Source organism: Phanerochaete carnosa (assembly GCF_000300595.1).
Source record: "Phanerochaete carnosa HHB-10118-sp unplaced genomic scaffold PHACAscaffold_1, whole genome shotgun sequence".
Lineage (NCBI taxonomy): Eukaryota > Fungi > Basidiomycota > Agaricomycetes > Polyporales > Phanerochaetaceae > Phanerochaete > Phanerochaete carnosa.
Genome location: NW_006767628.1, coordinates 1,293,786 through 1,311,286, shown reverse-complemented (window position 1 = coordinate 1,311,286; position 17,501 = coordinate 1,293,786). Strand labels below are relative to the sequence as shown.

Below are 17,501 nucleotides of genomic sequence, written 5' to 3'. Positions count from 1 at the left end.
GGGATGGGAAATGAATCCAATCTGAGATCGAATGCGAGAGAGCGATCACAGCAGCGGAGTCTGGGACCAAGGATCGGCACCGTGCCTGTTTTTGTCTGTCTGAATCCTCTCTGTGCTACCCTCTAGCACAACAGAAACGGCCAAGGTCTCCTCGGAGGCTAATTCCAGCTTCCAAACCGCCGCAGTATCGCGCGCCATTGGGTCCGCGGATTGGACCACGAATTAGCACCCTCTAGCACAGCAGAAACGGCCAAGGTCTCCTCGGAGGCTAATTCCAGCTTTCAAACCACCGCCTACCACCGCGGTTTCGCGCGCCATTGGGTCCGCGGATTGGACCATGAATTGGCACCTCCCTGCGCTGTCCGATCCTGACCTGCTGACCCTAGCCGACCCTCTAGCACAGCAGAAACGGCCAAGGTCTCCTCGGAGGCCAATTCCAGCTCCCAAACCGACCAATCTGATGCTCACGCACTCCCCACCGCAGTTTCGTGCGCCGTTGGGCACACAAGTTGATTTTTTCGCCACGTATGCGATCACAAATCTCACCTTGGCACGCTGCGCGTCCCGTCTCTGTGGACGCGACACTGTATTTTATCAACAGGACAGGTCACTTGACACAACCGGTCGCCTTCTCGTCTGATCAGCCCTTCGTCCCTGCAATTATCTTCATCGCTTGAGGGCCTACAATACACCGGACACAGCCAAGCTGACTTCCGGACAGCGCGCAAAAAAGCCGGCGTCCGGCACCACGCGCTCATCATTCCACGATTCCCGACCACCTTTCTATCGATTTGCTATGCATTCGGACCCTTCTTAGTTCTAGCCTTGTCGATTTTCGTATGGCTCGCTCGTGTACCGCGCTCTGCACACGGCGCAATTTTTGATACCCTCTCTATACACTGATTTCCCCCTTGCACGTGTTTGCAGCACTCTCGCTCTGGGCACCCGTTCTGTCCTCCCTCTCCCGCTCCGTGGGGAAAGAAGCAACACTCGGATCGCTTGCGGGTTTCCCTGAGCTTGCGAGTGACGCTCAACGCGCTTCTCTCGATACTCATTTGGAACTCGTTCATCATATGCCGCAGCGAGTCTCTGGCTCGATGCCGGCAGAGAGGACGTCGCTGAGTCCCAAGCCTCCCGTTACCGTTTAGCCGGGTCATATCCCACTTTTGACCTTCCTACGATCTGCTCCTAAACTTCGGGAAATCCCAGTTCATTTGCGCTGCCTGCCAATAACGACACTTTTCGCAAGGCGGTTGTTCACACGGCTGCGGTGCCGTCCGCTCCGTACGGCCGTGCTTGCAGGTGCGTGCTTACCCTCAGCGGACTTAGCAGATACGTGCTCCGGTAGTACGGCAAGCAGTCAGTCAAGACATCGCATAGCGCAAGCTCGCTCCTTCAAAGTGTGTATTTGACGACTGTGACGACACCGTTGGCCGTTACGCTTTCTATTTGACTTGCTTAGCGCTCAGGCATTCCCTCGAAAGCATCCGCGATGGCATAAAACGCTGGTTTGGGCTGCTTTTCGGCATCCCATGGCAAGGGCTCGCCATTGGGGATCCATGAATGATCGTCCGAGACGCCCCAGACCGACTGCAGTAGATCGGCTCAGCCGTGCTCCACGTTCCCGGGACATGAAAACGACACTTACGACACTGACACAGCGCTGCGTCTGCATGCACGCGTTGACGACGGTCCAGTAGTCCTTCGCCTGCTGCGCGAACGCGGTCGCGTTGCCCGGTCCGTCGAGGTTGATGTCGAGCTCCGTGACCGCGACGTCGAGGCCGAGGTCTGCGAACCGCTGCAGGTTCTGCTGGAGCGTGCCCGGGACCTGACCGAGCGTGAAGTGGCACTGGAAGCCGATCGCGTCGACGGGCACGCCGTCGCGGAGGAAGCCCTGCACGACGCTGTAGAGCGTGTCCGACTTGGAGCCGAGCTCCTCGATGCCGTAGTCGTTGATGCTGCCGGCGCGGTAAGTTGCGCGTGGCCACGGTGCGGCGCGCTGTGCTTACTCACTAGAGCTTCGGCTGCTGGTCGACCGCTCGGGCATATGTCAGGGCCTTGGGCATCGCCTCCTCGCCAAACTTCTGGGTCCATATGTTGTCCTTGAATGTCTCGTTGGGCGTATTGTCCGAGATCATCTCGTTCTGTGTATCCGGGGCTATGGTGAGCAATGACGCAAGCGGCGGTCGCACGCCGGCTGCTTACGATAACGTCCCAGGCATATATCTTGCCTCGGTAGTGGTCCATGACGGTCGTAATGTGGTTCTGTAGAGCCTTGTCCAGCTCCGTTGCCGTCAAAGACGAGTTCACCCATGTCGGCAGCTGGTTTCCCCTGCGCTCGACAGCTTCAGCCTGGATATGTCTCGGATGCAGATGAAGTCAACATACCACATGAAGTTGTGGCCGCGCATCTTCGCACCCACGCTTTCCGCGAACTGGACGATCTCATCTGCAGGGCCAAAATCGAAGCTATCTGGCTCGGGTTCGATGTTCTCCCACTTCACTTCATGATATCGGTAAGCTGATTGCTTATCTGAGATGAGGCACCCACTTACTCTCGTTCTCTGGAGTGAAGATGGAGAACTGATGCATGTGGGTAAGCACTTTTCTCGAGTACAAACTAAAAGCCGTACTAACCTGTGTCGAAATAACTTCTGTATAGTTCTTATCGTGATACAACCACGACGTGTTCGCCGCGGCACCAAAGAATCGTGGCACCGCCAGATTCCTCAGGATAATCGGCTGTGTAGCGGGTGCTGCAAGAACGAGCGGCAGCAATACCACGCCGGTAGAAAGCGTCGAGACCTTCATCGCGTCGTCTGGAGCAGCGGTGAGCGAGCAGCACACTTTTCTCCCCTTTTCGCCCCCGCATTTTATGCCCTTCGTCTGACAGCGGAAAATATTATAGAGGCGGGCCGTGCGTGCTGACGGCGGTGGTCAAGTGCTCCAGGTGCATGACGTCCAGGCGCGCCCGCAAGGCGTCGTGCTCGTCTTTTACGAGTCACGGACGCAATGGCGGCCAGCGGGCTTCGGGGGCACCCAGAAGCGATTGCCTTTCCAAGAGGTTTCCCCGAGCGCGATGGCCGTGGGAATATGATGGCGAAGGACCCAGCCACTTAGCAGAGCTAACGGCGGTCGCAAATCTCAGTCGAATGTAGGCGGAATTTGTGGTTTCACGAGCTGCCAATCCTCATCTACGCTCTCTCCTAAGGTTTTACTAGTGGCCCGATACTCGAGTCCTCTCTGATACCTCATTTGCGTTCTGGCCCAGACTTCAAGCGGGCTACGTTTGCTTCCCAGGTGCGTCGACCCTGAACTATTCGTTCCGCGAGAATTGATCAAAATCATCCAAAATCGCGGTCTCATGACCTTCGACAGTGTATATGTCGAAGTATTGCGCGAATCTGGGGAGCATCGACGCGGATGCTGTGGGGGCCACCACCACACTTACGTAGTGCGGAGACGGTCCAGGCCGTCGGTCCGCCGTCGGTGCGTTACCCTTCGTGAGATAGTCGCAAGATTAGCTGCCTTGCGCTGTACGCTTCACTCGCCATGTAGATCACTGGTTATTCGCTTGGACGAAACGATCTGGAAGATGACTTGGCCTTAGTAAGCGCGCATCTCTTACTATCATCACATAGACTATGTCTCATCTTGTGCTTTACTTGCACAGGTTCATTGTGTAATACTTGTCGATTATCACTAGCCATAGAGTGCCCCCCCACTTTCTCTATGCCTCATACCCTTCTCAACGTGGCGATCTCTGCGGAACACCTTCTATCTCACGTTCAAGTCCGCAAATGAGCTGCATCGCACGAGCACAGCGATCTGACCCATTCGTCATGTGAAGACGGGGGAAATGCAGTGCTCGACGGAGCTCCGGCGAGACGTCATCTCATTTGCGGTGTACGCCAGCCGACCTAACCCCCAAGATTGATACGTCGGAAACGGCGGCGGTGTTCATCGACATCCTTGGCTCGGAAATGGTTACTGGGACACAAAAAGCTCATGTACGTCATGGTGGGCAAGCTTCTATTCTGTCTGCTCTCGGAGTCACCCATAGCAGATCGGAGGTAGCATACTAGTGCGTGCCCTCGAAGTTTCATTGTATCTTGGTCAACTTGTTTGCTTCGACGACGGATTGCTTCCGATTCTGGACTCGCGTGGCTCCAATATCCTAGGTTGTTCGGAATGACGTCGTGGTGCGCCTCGGGCTCCGTTAAGCTTTTCTCTTCCTGTGCCTCCAACCAACATTGCCACCGTCACGAGCGCTTTGGACATTGTTGGCGCTCAACGTCTGGACTAGGCGTCCTAAAACCAACAAGGTGAGCTGAAGGGGCCTCGCGGGGACACTCGCCGCATGTAGACTCTGGGAATGGAGTATCATTGTGCAAGTGCATCAGCAAGCTATCAACGAATTATCTTTACTCCTGCGACGGTCGGAGCGTATACGCCACAGCTGCATGCATCAAAAGGCGAACAACCATCCCCTAGAGCACCAAGCGTTCCAGGCCTGCTTCATACAACGTCATAGTTGTTCTACAGGACGATACACGCATGGCGATGGATATCGCAGCGCGATACCCTGGTCCGACGGTGTATCGAAATACACGACTACATCGCCACCTCTTCCCCATACGGCATGCCTGGGACCCCTTCCCTCGCCCGTCTCCATATCTTGGTACTATCTGGGCGCGACATTCGCATCATAACGGGCATTCAGGCGAACATGTCCCCGTTTTGAAGCAGAAGCTCGTGTCAGATGCATGTTCTCTGTGCCCTAGTCTGTCCCCTGCGCCCTCTAATCACCGCACCTGGCTACGTTTCGGGACATGCAACGCCATGCTCTCTCCCAGGACTGCGTGTGCCGGACCGTACTTGCCCAATCTGCCCCGTCGACCCTCGTCTGGACCCGCAGCCTGCAGGCACCTCATCAGATCTGCCTGTGTCTTCCGCCTGTCGGACGAGCTCGAGCCGCGAGATATCTGCATTCTCTGCGCAGACGAGCATTGGTCGCCGCCGTACTATGACGTAGGCGTGTCTGTGTTGTCGCAGCACGCTGTGAACCTTCGCCAGACTGACGGGGAATGCTTCCGCGGCGGGCTGGATCTCCGCCTGGATATCAGGCCGTCGCCCTTGTCACGCTCCCCTTTAGGACGCCTCCTGTCGTCCACACCGCAGCTGGAGCGAGCCTGGTTGATAGCTTGAAGCCGGAATCCGAGGTGAAACTTCCCTCCCCATGGATCACGGAGCACTGTGCCGGCGCTCCGAGGCATGAACATCCCGCCACGACACAGGAGGCATTCACGACCTTACTGAAACAATCCGGATCCGTGTAGCGACCTCTAGATGCCGGGGTCCTCAGGTACACCACATGAGTCGCCGCTGTCGGAAAACGAGACTGGAAGAGTGCGAGTAGGCAATCCAGGCCATCGCACGGTGTATTTTATGCACTAGATACTATAGAACTACAGTAGAGGACATCTCATAAACAATGCGGAAAATGAATAAGGAGCTAATGGACCCAATAAAATAACTGTTTGTGTCGAGCTTGGGTAATGCGATGTGAGAGTAGAGCAAGTAATGAGTGTGACGGCGTGGGGCAACATGAGAGGATGAAATCGCGCGACGAAGTGCATGAACATATGCGACACAAGTTCACAAAGGTATCGAAGTGTAAGGTATGAACGTAGAGTGTAGGAATATATCACAAATTACTATTACCAGTACGTCAGTAATAGATCCGCGACAGCATTTTGTCAGGTACTCACGTAGTATTCAATCTCAAGCTATGCGGCAGAAAAAGTCAGCAGTATTCTGAAATCAAAGGAGAACATCGAGTACTTACGAACATAAACGCCATCTTCCTCGGCCAGAGTATGTTTAGGCCCACAGGGTTATACACTTTGGCATTCAGCTCGCCTATTGCTTGCTGAAGCTTTTGCATCTCCTGCATGCAATGAGGGAGTTAGCGCGGCTAGGATATCAACCGCGCGCGTACGCACCTTCTCGTAATGCGAGCTGAGAACTAGCCTCGATAGCTGCAGAGTAAAGATGGCGAGCGCGCTGTCAATGAATGAATATCGAAGACTGTGTGCTTCTATGAGATGTTCGTTGATTGTATTTATGGTTTCCAAAAACTGCGTTGGGGTTATCTGCCGGAGATTTAGCGTGAGACTGGGCGGTAGCAACCAGACATTCGTGTGGCACTCACCCGGCCTTCGAGTTCCAGTGGATATGTTGCCGCAAACTGTGCGAGCTCTCCACTCGCGAAGTCCCGTTCTATCCTGATAATCTCGCGAGGATGGTGAACTCCGATATGCCCCACTGGGTCAGTACCGTAGGCGGAGTCTATTGGAGGTGGACCAAAGTAATATGCGGAATGAGGTACCAGCGGCCGAGATGGCCTGCATTGAGAACATTTGAACAGAATGTAGAAGAGCGAGACGGACGGAACTCACACAGGCCTCCGCCCGTTGTTCGCGACGCTTGGAGGGTACATCCTTGTCTCAGCGAGGACGTTCTCGATGGATTCTGGAGGTTGGATGACTTCCCACGGAGGAGGTGACGGAGCATGGATGTCCAATCGTAGGGGGTGATCCATGGTAACTCTTCTCTGTTGGGAACTCGAGTCCGTCGGCATCGTAGGCATCCTTGCGTGCGACGGGCCCACTGGGGACTCAGGAGAGTAACCCAGATCGTACGGATCGTACTCGCCATTCGCCTCGCTTTCAACGTCCTCATCCTCTGGACCGTGCCCCTCGCCATCGTGTGGCCCTTGCTCGGCACCTTCACCACCCTCGTGCATGGACGCGCGCCAGTTGGTGATGTCTTCCTCGCGCATCGTCGCAGGGGGCGCACTCGACGACTGAGCTTGCGCAAAGGTTCCAGCTGGCTCCGAGAACGTGGAACCGCCCGCTTCAAGCTCATCACGGGCGTCCGCAATCGTGAGCGGTGGGCTTGGGGGCAGGATCTCTGGAGGCGCGCAAACGATACCCGGCATCCCTATCAGGCCTGCCAACCGTTCATTTCCCTCGCCCTTCTCCCTTTGCCGTTGGTCTTCATGTAGTGCCTGATCCACAACAGTCCGCGAACCGTCTCCTGGGAGCATCCTGTCGGAGTGCGAGTCTGTGTGGTCGATCTTCGCGGAAGCGTCTGGAGGTTGCTCCCGGGTCGAGAGTGAATTTATGGGGTTTCTGCCGTCGTGAAGCGGAGGTGCAGGGAGATCCAAGCGTGAGGATGTCGCAGAGCCGTGGCTATAGGGTGTCACAGGCGTGGGTGGATAACTGGAGGACGCTCCGATGTCTGCGAGTTTCGGTGTTTCGACGTGCAAGGAGGCAGACGGCGCGACTGTCATGACCGCAACATCGATATCTGGACGGAGACGGCGAGGTGTGGTGGCAATATAGCCTTCAAAAGGCTAGGTTTTCGGATATAAAGGTAAACGAAATGTGCGGCTAGTGCTGCGAGGGACGGGAGGTGGTGGTGACGGGAACAAAGACATCCACGCGCCAGCGAAATGAAACTCATTTTCGCTTCCTTTTCCCACCATAGCGTCCGACTCTTCTTCATTCACCATGGTCCGTGTCGAACTATGCCAACGAAGATACGGGTGCGCACAGACCGGAGAAAATTGATGAATGTAGCTACCAGCCAAGTTGAGGCGGGGCCCGTCCTAGACCACTCGGACACGACAACGAGCCCAAAATATGGATGAACCTTAATCGTGCGGCCCTCGTAAATCCCCCATGAGCTAAGTTTATCGTCATGTCGACATTCTCCTGCTGACGAAAGTGGTCTAGCATGCGGCAGAAGCTATTTGACAGCTTGCATCAGGGTGTGGGTACCTGCAGGCGACTGCCTCCTTGCGTCCTCGAGGAATATGCGACTTTCATCGTGGTTGCGTCGAATATCTATCAAAGGACGATGCTTGTGTCGTTTACTCTCACTCATAGCATCCGGCCAAGGGAACAACCTGTCTTTAATGGCGAGGCCTGCGTACTAGGCGTCTCTCGTCTTCCTTGCAGCACCTCCTAGCCAGATTGCTTACCTTGCGGCATACGTCCCGACCTTGTATTGCGTCCTGCACTCCCAACTACTTCGAGAAGCTCTAGGCATTACACTCAGTCCACTTCTCTGAATGGCACGCACTGCCCGCCCAGTCGGAGCGCGACTTGATCACCCTTGCCAAGCATCCTGCTACCCAGTCATCGTCATCGAATCTTACACATCGGGCACAGTTTCTTCCGCTAGCCAGTGCTGTGCCATCGATTGGATAGCGGGGAAGCATCCTATTAATGCACTCCTAGATGCATCTTGCAAGTCCCTGAACGCCTCTCAGCTGGTGTCTCGTGTCCCAGGATAGATGAACACAAATTTCTTGGCCCGCTTGGCCCATATTCCGTGCGCTGACTCCACTCCTGCCATTACTGAAGGATCCACTTGCAGAGTGTGTGGCGTAGACGCTCGCTGCTGCGCTGTGAGAGCTCTCGGAGCGGACCCGTCGGAGATTCGAGCTACATTATGTGACATATGTATGTGTACAAGCCGATACGTAACTGAACCAGGGTCACTACTTAGATGAACCTCAAAATTCCCGCTCCATCTGTCGCGGGTAGGAGCCTGCGCACCCGCTCCTGCTCCTCAACGCTCAGCAACCGTCCACGTCTGAACGCATCGCCTCTATCTTCCCAACGAGGCTCTGTGCGACACCACAATCTGAAGATTATTGTACGTTGAGCACTATACGTGCTAAGTATGTCGTCCCACATGCCAACATTTGGAATCTCCCTGACCTCAACGACGAGATCGGCGCATAGCGGAACGAGCGATTTGCGGCGAAGGAGGTCGAAGAGAATGTCCTGTACCCATGTAATCGCATGGCTGCTATCTAGGTCGACCCTTATTTGCTGCAACTTCCTGCATGCGAACAGACCAAGCGACCTTAACGGACTCCCTTCACCGGCTATTTGGAACATGTAGAAGGTGAGTGCGATCAATTACAACTTTCGGAAATGGGACCTTACGCGTGTTCAAGATGAAATTGAAATTTGTGAGATCAATTGCAAGCTTTTCCAGTCGAGGTCCACACTCCCGAAGGACCCTCTTCGCAGTAGGGAACCGCTGACACTGCAGGAAGTTAAGCTCGAGCGTCGTAATTGTGGAAATTGGTCCGAGGCCCACAATTCCCACAACCGGTTCGTGATCAACCAAAAGAGAACCGATGGCGAGCTTCTTCAACTTTATTTTGTTCAGTGCTCGTCGCGTATCCTCCCTTATTTTCATGGGTCCGAGAGCCCATGTGTCGATAATGTAACATTCCGCCCCAATATACAGCTCGAGGAGATTTGGGAATATTGCAAATATGTTTGAAAGCTCGTCTGCGCCTATCGTCGCCCTGTCTAGCCCCAAGGTGACCAGAGAAGTCGAGCCGAACCCCGCGACTGAAACGGGATGGGGGATGGACGTCCGCAAGAAACGCGTTAGCCGCAGCTGATTGAGCGCTGGTAACCTGCTGACCGCTCTAACGAGGGTAGGAAGGTCGACCTCTTCATTGTAGCGGAAGCGCAGTGTGAGACGTCTGATGCTGGTACTGATGGATTGGGGAGCGACTTGAAGAAAACCGAAGAACGCGCGTGTGTCGGATGCGTTAGTGTCCTCAAAGAGGTACAGTCTAGCCCGAGGCAGCCACTGCGGAAGAACGAGTGTGCATCTCGCCAGCGACTGTTTATCCCCGCGCAAGCAGTCGACTATGGCATCGAGCAGCTCTTGGGGCATCGTTTCGATATGCCTGGTCTCCATAGTACAGGGGTCCTGGTGCTACGGCGCGTCAAACCTGGCGACTCAGTGCGAAAAACTATCATCGTGGCTTACTCGGGCTACTCTGTCTTCGATACCAAGGCTTACCATGCCTGCTTGTGACTGCACTGTAATATGCGTTATTTGGGATAAAAGCGAGAGACTGGAGACGCGAAAAGTAGAGGGCGAAAGGGAGATTCTGGTAGCTAGCGCGACGACTGGCAGTTGAACTTTATCATTGATTGTAATATTGTCGGAATCCGATTTCTCTGCGCAGTCTCACAGGTTATCATAACAAAGGGCACGATAAAGGGTTCACGTCAGATCTCGGAGAAGTCGAAGAATAGAGAAAGATGTTAGTAGGAGGCTCGATCGTTGTCGTTGAGTGACGAGGGATTCGTTCGCAAAAATCTATGGTTCATATGAATACAAGATCTCTTGCAAGTCTGTCTGAAAGCCACCTCCCCAGTGTTTAAACATCTTGTAACGAGCTGGTCAGGTGCAGCTTCAAGGAAGAATGGTTGGAGCGGACTAGGCGGAATTTTAGGCTGGCACAATAAAGGCAATATGCATGTGCAAGATACAGAAATGAGCTTCATTCTTACGTGAACTTCAAAATGTCCATTTTGACTGTCTCTACCCCACGCACCTGCACCTATTCCTCAGCATGGAACACAATCGTCTACGTCTGAACGCATTGGCTCTACACGTCCACCGAGGCACCAAAGTCTAAGGGAGAATACGAACCGGGCGCTATAGTACGTGCCGAATACCGCCGCGTCCCAGCCACCAACGCATAGGTTAGGTCTTAGCTGCTGCAAGTTTTTGCATACCCACAGACCAAGCGACCCCGCAGAGTTTAGCTTCTTGGGTAGCAACTCGATAAGATATAGATCGGAGAAGCAAGAGTTGACATGGTATCTGATATCTTCGACTTCGGCGGATGGCGGATGGAAGTGCGGCTTGCAGATTCTCCATGCTGGATTTCTGGTACCAGCGTGTCAGACCTTGCGGTGGCTCATTGTAGTCGCTTACCGGGGATTTTACATCAATTCTTTGGTGTCAGTGGCTATCCATAAGGATTCAAATAAGACTAGAGTGCGTGTGATTGTCTTTCCAAGGTGAGAGACTCGAGACAGAAAGTAGATGCGACTGGGCGATGCATACCCGCCATCGCGTTGGCTGCGATGTTGTTTAGGGGAATTTGTCGTTGCTCGCATTATTTCTGGATTTCAATTTCAACCTACTAGCTCTCCGATGCAAACCTAAATGCCGGTACCCTCAAGGGTCGTACCACAGTAACAGCAGAAGCTTGTGAGCTGGCTTTAACAGACACCTATCACAGTCTTTGATGGACAAAAATCGAAACTCGCAATGGAAACCTGGTTCTCGCCGCGCGTGATTGACAACAAGTGAGGGTGCATTCACTTACTATAGTACTGCGTTCACAGCTGTGCGCATTAGCACATTTTGGTGTGCTAATGTACATGGTGATGCACAGCTGCGCACAAAAGTGCACGTACGTGCACTACCGACCGTGTCAAACTCGCTATCATCCCCATCAAACTCGCTATCGCCCATGTCAAACTCGTTGGGAGGCTATGACGGCAGTGCGCAAGCTTATTACAAAGTGCACCTTTGTGCACGCTGGTGCAAAATGTTGACAATCGCACAGCTAACCCGCATGATATGTACTCAGCTAGATACCCTTTGGGACACCGACACGCAAGAAAGTGCACCTACATGCACTTCGGCCCGTACGGTAGCGCTGATGCAAGTGCGAGATTTACGCCGCCGCCCAGTTCCAGTTTGGCGACGTTGCGCTTTAGTTCGCGCTCGTGCATGCGCGTGCATGTACGTGCACGTACGTTCACGTCTGTGCATCTGTGTGTATTTTTGGGCACTCTCAGGCAATGTGTTGCGTGGGCGCTCACCTCTCAAATGAAAACGAGTTTTTGCATGTTTCTAGTTTACGACATGCTGATTTTTGTCCATGCCCAACCTTCATAGACGCCCCGCGCCACAAAGCCCTTGATAAGCGCCTTGATATTTCTGCTTTCGCAAAGCCTCGCAGAATCTGGAGGTCCGAGCGATCTTATCTGCTGCTATAATTCGCGAGATGGAAGCTGTGTATGCAATGCATATGAATGCATACCTGCCACATGTGACCAGACGTTGGTCGGGGGTCCAGTCATATTCGTTTTCGGGTGGGCCCCGGGACTACTAGAAGAAAACGGAAAGAGAGCGGGAGAGGGCGACATAGCGGTAATAACCCAATACGACATCAGATCTCACAGGTGGAGAAAGTCTTAGACATACCTTTCAGACGGGACTCCAAGCGCTAGCAAGGATCAGGGGTTAGATTGTGGTCCAAATGCTTGCTAAGAGATCCTTGCTTGAGTGTTACTCTTGATGGCTTCTAGTTCTCTCTCTACACGCTGACCTCTCCCTTCAGAGACACGCGCTTGATCCTGTTGGTCCCAAGCGAACGTCAATATAAGTAGCTGAAGCACACCTCTTACATGCCTTCAACACAAGCTGAATTTCGAGGATGCCTACTGCCTGTAGTTCAAGGCAACGTTCGAGTGAGCGGTACCAATGATCCAGGGCAAATGTTTCATACTGTAAATTTCTCAATCGACCTGGATAAATCTTGCACGAATCCGGCAACCTTTCCTGCATCCTCGCTGCTCGTCACCAATCTTGATACTTTGCACCTCGACTTGATCTCCACGGCCTGGTCGTTGATCAACTCCCACGATATACACAGTATGAGCAATCTGGAGCAACATCATCCACAGCAGACTTACAAGAGCAACTGTTGGATAGCCGCGTCCGTTCGGGGCGACAACTTCTGGTCATAGAGTTCTGTGTACTCCCTCACTGTCGTCAGCTCGTTGACTTCCTTGGATAGCTTGTTGATATCTTCGGCGTTCGCATGCGATTTCTGACCTCGGCATGAGAATCATCACTCGTGAGGCGGTACGGAGCATACATCTGGACCACGTCCAACACCGCCGAAAGACCGCTGACACCAGCCTACAAGCCCGACACGGGGAGATTGCTGGCGGGACCATTGAACGTATCGAGAGCCTACTTCAGGGTACCGATGGCGGCGTAGGCGGCATCCCTGGTCTCACTATTCCGTAGCTTCCCCTGAAGCCTGTGCATAGTAGGTCGCGTCGTCAGCGAAGGCGATGGCGGCAGAAAGCGAAGAAAGGTTTCAAAAGGTTCGATCACGCCCTTGCCATGCTCTTGCCGGGAAGCTTTAATGAAAAGGGAGTTTCCACGAGGAAGTCAAGGTGTAATGATCGTTGGGGGGGGGGGGGGGGGTTCTCTGCCCTGATTATCGTGTTATAGGCCGACGCGCCGTACAGGAGCCTTATAAGCCGACTCATTGAGGCCTTACTACTTGCAGCGAGTGGTCGTGAGTCGGCCTCATACTAGGCTGGCCCGCCGCTGGGGTAACGTCAGAGCAAGACCATATTTATGTTCGCAAATCCCAATGACGGGTAGTCTATTGCTCGCCACCAAATAAAGGAACGAAGAGTGACCACTGTCCAGAATAATGTTGGGGCAATACATTAGCAACGAGAGAAATAATATAAAAGAAGCTCTTACCTCAACTAGCAAGAATAACTTCGTCTCGCCGCCCAGGCTTGAAGGCAGGCTGATGCCGCTCAGTCACGCACCTGGAAGATGGTCACATAGTTGTCCGACGGCAAGACAGCATGTAATCCAAGCAACGGTCGATTAATGCGTATATGATACATCGTCTCCAACCCTGAAAGCAAATAGTGCACGTCTAGCTAGATATTTATTCCTCGGGCTTGTACGGCGTGACTAGCATTTTGCTGAATTCCTTCAGCTTCTGCGGGCCACGCACCTCCTCGGTGAGGAGTGGTAGCTGCACAATGTGGAAGAACTCGTCGTAAAGCTCGTGCGCTTCGTTGAGATACTTCTGCTGCATTGCATTTCGGACGCCGCAGTGTTCGCAGTTCGAATCTACATATTTTGGTCAGTCACAGCGCGAGGTAGGAGCGGAAGTGAGTGGCGCACTTTTCTTGGGAAACAGCAGCTGGTTGACAACGATGTTGTGGGTGTCAATCTCGTAGCTTGTTAGCTCTTGGACAAGACGCTCGGTCTCGTAGAGCGACAAGAATTCGGAGATGCAGACACAGACGAACGTCGTTTTCTCTGGGTCCTTGAACTGGGTGTTCACCTCCGTAATCACTGCGCGCATGGACTCGAGCTTCGCGAACATATCCTCTGTTTGATCGCCTTGACCACCCATGAGCGAAGTCATCTGGTTGAGCATGGGACCTATGCGGCCGCTAAGCGTGCTAAGCTTGCCTAGGGCCTTCTCAAGGACAGTGGGGAACGACAAGAAACGTAGAGTATGTCCCGTTGGGGCGGTGTCGAAGACGATGACGGAGTATTCCATGGACTTGACATGCCTACACAATATTAAGTCAAGTCAGGCCCCATAAGCGCAAAGAGGACCACGTACTTCATGATCTCAGCGAAGCTCATGGCCTCATCGACACCAGGAATAGCAAATGCCAGATCCTGCATCATGCTACCCATCATACCATTCTGGTCCGCTAAGAAGAGGGTCAAGGTCAGCACTTGATGTTCGCAACTATTACAAACAAGGCTGACATTGTTCGACCATCTCTTGTATCGCACTCGTAGGGTCGATTTCCATGGCATACAGGTTGTCAAAACCGTTGACTTTCGTCGCATCTTTGGAGAATTTTTGACCGAATGCATCCGAGAGATTGTGTGCGGGGTCTGTCGACTAGTTCGCAACTGGGTCAAAGCGTAACATAGGGCCGATGGACGGCTGGACGTACAATGAGCAAGACCGACTCGCGACAGGACGCCAGCTGGATTGCGAGGGAGCACGAGGTTGTTGTCTTGCCTGCGCTCGTCATATCAACTCGCCGAACTCCTACAATATCGTGACGCTACGCACCGACACCGCCCTTGCCACCTGGATTGCCCACTCAGCACACTCAATGTCCGGATGCAGGCCGGGACGACGTACCGCAGAAGATCCACTTTAGAGACTTCTGGTCGAGGACATTCTGAAGGGTTGGCTCCAGCGTCTCGGACATCGTTCAGGGGGGCAAGATGTAGAAGGGGAAAAGGAGATGGTGGAGGATCTAGTGAAAGTCGCGCTTTGAGGCGTGCGCGGCCAAGCGCGCACAACTCTTCTCCCCTCTTCCACCACTACCCGCACCATCTCGCACATTCGATCTCCTTCGAGGTCGCTGGTGACGTGGAAGTCGTAATCCTGAACGTGCCTTCCAAGGTGTAGGGTGATTTCAGACGAAATAAAGCGCAGGAATAGAACGAAATGGCAGACACGCTAACTTTCCAAGGTGCGTTTCATTTGCGTACATCACATCTTTCGTGCTCATCGAGATCCAGCGTTGCAGCTTGCAAATGAACAGCGCAACGCGTATGGGCTGCGCTACAATGATTATGCGAGATACAGGAAGCACTGCGCTAACAGGACCCACCGCCTCCGGTCTACCCTGAAGTTGACGCACGGCAAGGGTCGCGAATTCAAGAAGCTCCCGCCTGTGAGATTAGAGGGCATCAAAGACGGCTAGTGAGGTTCGCTTCTACGAGTAGTATATGGGGAAAATAACAAGAGTTATGCAGCCTGCAACTCCTTCTCTTCGAAGCCGAACGTGCTTGGACGTACTCGCAAGAACTGTCTCAGCTTGCTGCCGCTCCAGCGTCCAAGGACAAAGCCTCTGCTATTAGGAAGAATGCTACCTCACGCTTCCGCAAGGCTGTGAACTGGGCTACTCAGCTGCTCTCACACTGCCAAGCTCTCCACGCTGCCGGCCGACTACCAGCTTCCAATCTCATCCAAGCCACAGTTTACACTCTGATCCTTAACGGCCGGTTCCTGCGCTACCGCTACAACTTCGAGAACGCCCTCGCACAGCTGTGCGTCGCCCGCTCACTCCTTGACGAGCTCGCCTCGCATGCAAGTACCAGCAGGGATCAAGCCCTGGCCATTACCTTCGCGGACGAGATTAGTCCAGAAATCAGGTACTGCGCCCATGAGCTCGGTAGTGCGAAGGCGTACGATGTCGATGCCATTGTCGCGGAAACGGCCTCTGCGCACAAGAACGAGCTTGTAGATGGTTACGATAAGCTGTTGGTGGAGGTGGCGCAAGAGAATGCTGGCGGCGCTGCAGAAGACCGTAAGAAGCTGAAGCCACTCCTATGGGAGGATGAGGCAGTACCTATTCGAAACCCCGAGTTGGTCGACGTGCTTCTGAAAGTGCAGGAGGCTGAGGAGAAGTTACACACTGTTTCCGAGGGGAAGCCTGTGGAGCCTCTCGAAGATACGGGGAAGAAGAAGAGCAAGGTTGGCAGGAGTCACAAATCAAAGCAAGACGTCGCTGCATACGATGCAATCCTTCTCGCTCTGAGTGACGCTGAGGGCGTGGCGCGAAAACTCGTGGAAGCTCAACAGGTATGCAGCATACTCTTGACCACCGTCTGTGTTGCATTCTCATCATTGGTTAGCTAAGCAGCGGGAGCAGCACGGCACCTGCGGGTACCCGTGACTTGCAGTTTGTTTACGCCTTCGTCGTGTACCAGCTCCTCGCGCGCCGCATTCAGCGTGATCTTCTCCTCATCTCAACACTGCTTCATCAATCGCAGACGTCAAGCCACCGCTCAGGTGAAGTTTCGATCTCGAAAGCAAGCGCAAGCAAGCAGCAGGTGGACTCTAGACTCTTCCCCGCTGTCGTAAAACTGCTCGACACCATCATTCAGAGCCTGACCCAAATGCGGGCTCTTTCTATCGTCGACGACAGCCCCGACTTGGCCACTGCGGTTGATGCAAGAATATCCTTCTCTAAGGCGCGGAGGTAAGTGAGACGCTGATATTTATATTCTTATTTGAACTTAACATGTCACACAGATGTCAATACCTCGCGAAGGCGTACACAGCATCCAAAAAGTATGCCGAAGCTGTTGCATTAATGCAACGTGCCACAATACATATTCGTGAGTTGCAATCGGCTCTTAGCCTTCTCCCGTCTCCCTCAGAAGACCCGATCTCGACCTCCGAACTTCCCTTCTACGCACTCGAGTCAAACTCCATCTCTCAGCTCCAAGAACAGGTCGACGCCGAGAGCTCGAAATGCAAGAAAGACTGGTTTTCATACAACGGCGGCGATGCCTCGGGCACGGTTGACAGGTCTACCTACAAGAAGCCTCTCTTCTTTGACATTGCGCTCAACTATGCCGAGCTCAACATGGACAGGCTGACGGAGCGCGCGGGCAAGAAGATCGCAGCACCAGCACCCGCTATCGTTGCTCCGGTACCGCAGAGGGCGCCATCAGGCCCTACCGAGACGAAGAGCGTGGCAAGCAGAGCGAAAGTCGAGGAGATCCAGCGACCGATGACGCCGGAGCCTTCGGCTGCGCCGACGAAAGGTGGTTTGAGCAGTTTGCTTGGGGGATGGTGGGGCAGAAAATAATTTCCTTACATTTGTAATTTTTTCTGCGAGTATCTCATGCCTTCTGATAACCGAGTTGACTTTACTGCCCCTGATGTTGAAGGTACAGGCGCCAGCCAGCGACTTTGTGGCGTGTGAATCTTGCTGCGCGGTCGCTCGGTCGTCCTCACGGGCTGACACATAGCCCTTTCTTGGCCGCTGACTTGG

General features: G+C 53.6%; 6 protein-coding genes across 6 annotated transcripts; 1 reads left to right on the top strand and 5 right to left on the bottom strand.

Annotated features, from left to right (window-relative positions):
- Nucleotides 1-1,390: 1,390 nt before the first annotated feature.
- PHACADRAFT_246477 (glycoside hydrolase family 10 protein) lies at nucleotides 1,391-3,300 on the bottom strand. Its single transcript, XM_007389886.1, has 9 exons — nucleotides 3,212-3,300; nucleotides 2,909-3,154; nucleotides 2,638-2,830; nucleotides 2,556-2,583; nucleotides 2,389-2,503; nucleotides 2,206-2,332; nucleotides 2,014-2,144; nucleotides 1,649-1,958; nucleotides 1,391-1,590 (listed from the first exon to the last, which is right to left on the bottom strand). Exons 3-9 carry the CDS (start codon nucleotides 2,809-2,811, stop codon nucleotides 1,459-1,461), a joined length of 1,017 nt encoding a protein of 338 aa, XP_007389948.1. The 5' UTR covers nucleotides 2,812-2,830; nucleotides 2,909-3,154; nucleotides 3,212-3,300; the 3' UTR covers nucleotides 1,391-1,458.
- Nucleotides 3,301-5,806: 2,506 nt separating this feature from the next.
- On the bottom strand, nucleotides 5,807-6,409 carry PHACADRAFT_85414 (uncharacterized protein; the record flags this gene model as incomplete). The annotated part of the gene is made up of 3 exons (XM_007389885.1): nucleotides 5,807-5,950; nucleotides 6,006-6,155; nucleotides 6,215-6,409. Coding segments are annotated over 3 exons (489 nt in total), but the record flags the coding sequence as incomplete, so codon positions are not given.
- A 1,970-nt stretch (nucleotides 6,410-8,379) lies between these two features.
- On the bottom strand, nucleotides 8,380-8,976 carry PHACADRAFT_246473 (uncharacterized protein). The gene is made up of 2 exons (XM_007389884.1): nucleotides 8,808-8,976; nucleotides 8,380-8,755 (listed from the first exon to the last, which is right to left on the bottom strand). Exons 1-2 carry the CDS (start codon nucleotides 8,869-8,871, stop codon nucleotides 8,577-8,579), a joined length of 243 nt encoding a protein of 80 aa, XP_007389946.1. The 5' UTR covers nucleotides 8,872-8,976; the 3' UTR covers nucleotides 8,380-8,576.
- A 40-nt stretch (nucleotides 8,977-9,016) lies between these two features.
- PHACADRAFT_246470 (uncharacterized protein) lies at nucleotides 9,017-9,483 on the bottom strand (the record flags this gene model as incomplete). The annotated part of the gene is made up of 1 exon (XM_007389883.1): nucleotides 9,017-9,483. A coding segment is annotated over exon 1 (253 nt), but the record flags the coding sequence as incomplete, so codon positions are not given.
- Nucleotides 9,484-13,528: 4,045 nt separating this feature from the next.
- Nucleotides 13,529-14,926, bottom strand: PHACADRAFT_246468 (uncharacterized protein). The gene is made up of 7 exons (XM_007389882.1): nucleotides 14,849-14,926; nucleotides 14,777-14,794; nucleotides 14,655-14,722; nucleotides 14,461-14,599; nucleotides 14,309-14,402; nucleotides 13,858-14,255; nucleotides 13,529-13,803 (listed from the first exon to the last, which is right to left on the bottom strand). The coding sequence occupies exons 1-7, from the start codon at nucleotides 14,916-14,918 to the stop codon at nucleotides 13,616-13,618; spliced, it is 975 nt and encodes a 324-aa protein (XP_007389944.1). The 5' UTR covers nucleotides 14,919-14,926; the 3' UTR covers nucleotides 13,529-13,615.
- A 112-nt stretch (nucleotides 14,927-15,038) lies between these two features.
- Nucleotides 15,039-17,366, top strand: PHACADRAFT_246467 (uncharacterized protein). Its single transcript, XM_007389881.1, has 5 exons — nucleotides 15,039-15,185; nucleotides 15,235-15,418; nucleotides 15,472-16,303; nucleotides 16,357-16,700; nucleotides 16,754-17,366. The coding sequence occupies exons 1-5, from the start codon at nucleotides 15,161-15,163 to the stop codon at nucleotides 17,313-17,315; spliced, it is 1,947 nt and encodes a 648-aa protein (XP_007389943.1). The 5' UTR covers nucleotides 15,039-15,160; the 3' UTR covers nucleotides 17,316-17,366.
- The last annotated feature ends 135 nt before the right edge of the window (nucleotides 17,367-17,501 follow it).

Bases quoted from the DNA above. Each gene is read 5' to 3' on its own strand.
- PHACADRAFT_246477 (XM_007389886.1), bottom strand. From the start codon at position 2,811: ATGAAGGTCTCGACGCTTTCTACCGGCGTGGTATTGCTGCCGCTCGTT. The intron at 2,504-2,555 runs GTAAGTGGGTGC...GATATCATGAAG, and splicing joins CTTCACTCCAGAGAACGAGA to TGAAGTGGGAGAACATCGAA. The intron at 2,333-2,388 runs GTATGTTGACTT...TGTCGAGCGCAG, and splicing joins CGCGGCCACAACTTCATGTG to GGGAAACCAGCTGCCGACAT.
- PHACADRAFT_246473 (XM_007389884.1), bottom strand. From the start codon at position 8,871: ATGGGTACAGGACATTCTCTTCGACCTCCTTCGCCGCAAATCGCTCGT. The intron at 8,756-8,807 runs CTCGTCGTTGAG...GGGACGACATAC, and splicing joins TCGTTCCGCTATGCGCCGAT to TTAGCACGTATAGTGCTCAA.
- PHACADRAFT_246468 (XM_007389882.1), bottom strand. From the start codon at position 14,918: ATGTCCGAGACGCTGGAGCCAACCCTTCAGAATGTCCTCGACCAGAAG. The intron at 14,403-14,460 runs GTCAGCCTTGTT...CCCTCTTCTTAG, and splicing joins ACAAGAGATGGTCGAACAAT to CGGACCAGAATGGTATGATG. The intron at 14,256-14,308 runs GTACGTGGTCCT...AATATTGTGTAG, and splicing joins AGCTTCGCTGAGATCATGAA to GCATGTCAAGTCCATGGAAT.
- PHACADRAFT_246467 (XM_007389881.1), top strand. From the start codon at position 15,161: ATGGCAGACACGCTAACTTTCCAAG. The intron at 15,186-15,234 runs GTGCGTTTCATT...ATCGAGATCCAG, and splicing joins AGACACGCTAACTTTCCAAG to CGTTGCAGCTTGCAAATGAA. The intron at 16,304-16,356 runs TGCAGCATACTC...ATTGGTTAGCTA, and splicing joins TCGTGGAAGCTCAACAGGTA to AGCAGCGGGAGCAGCACGGC.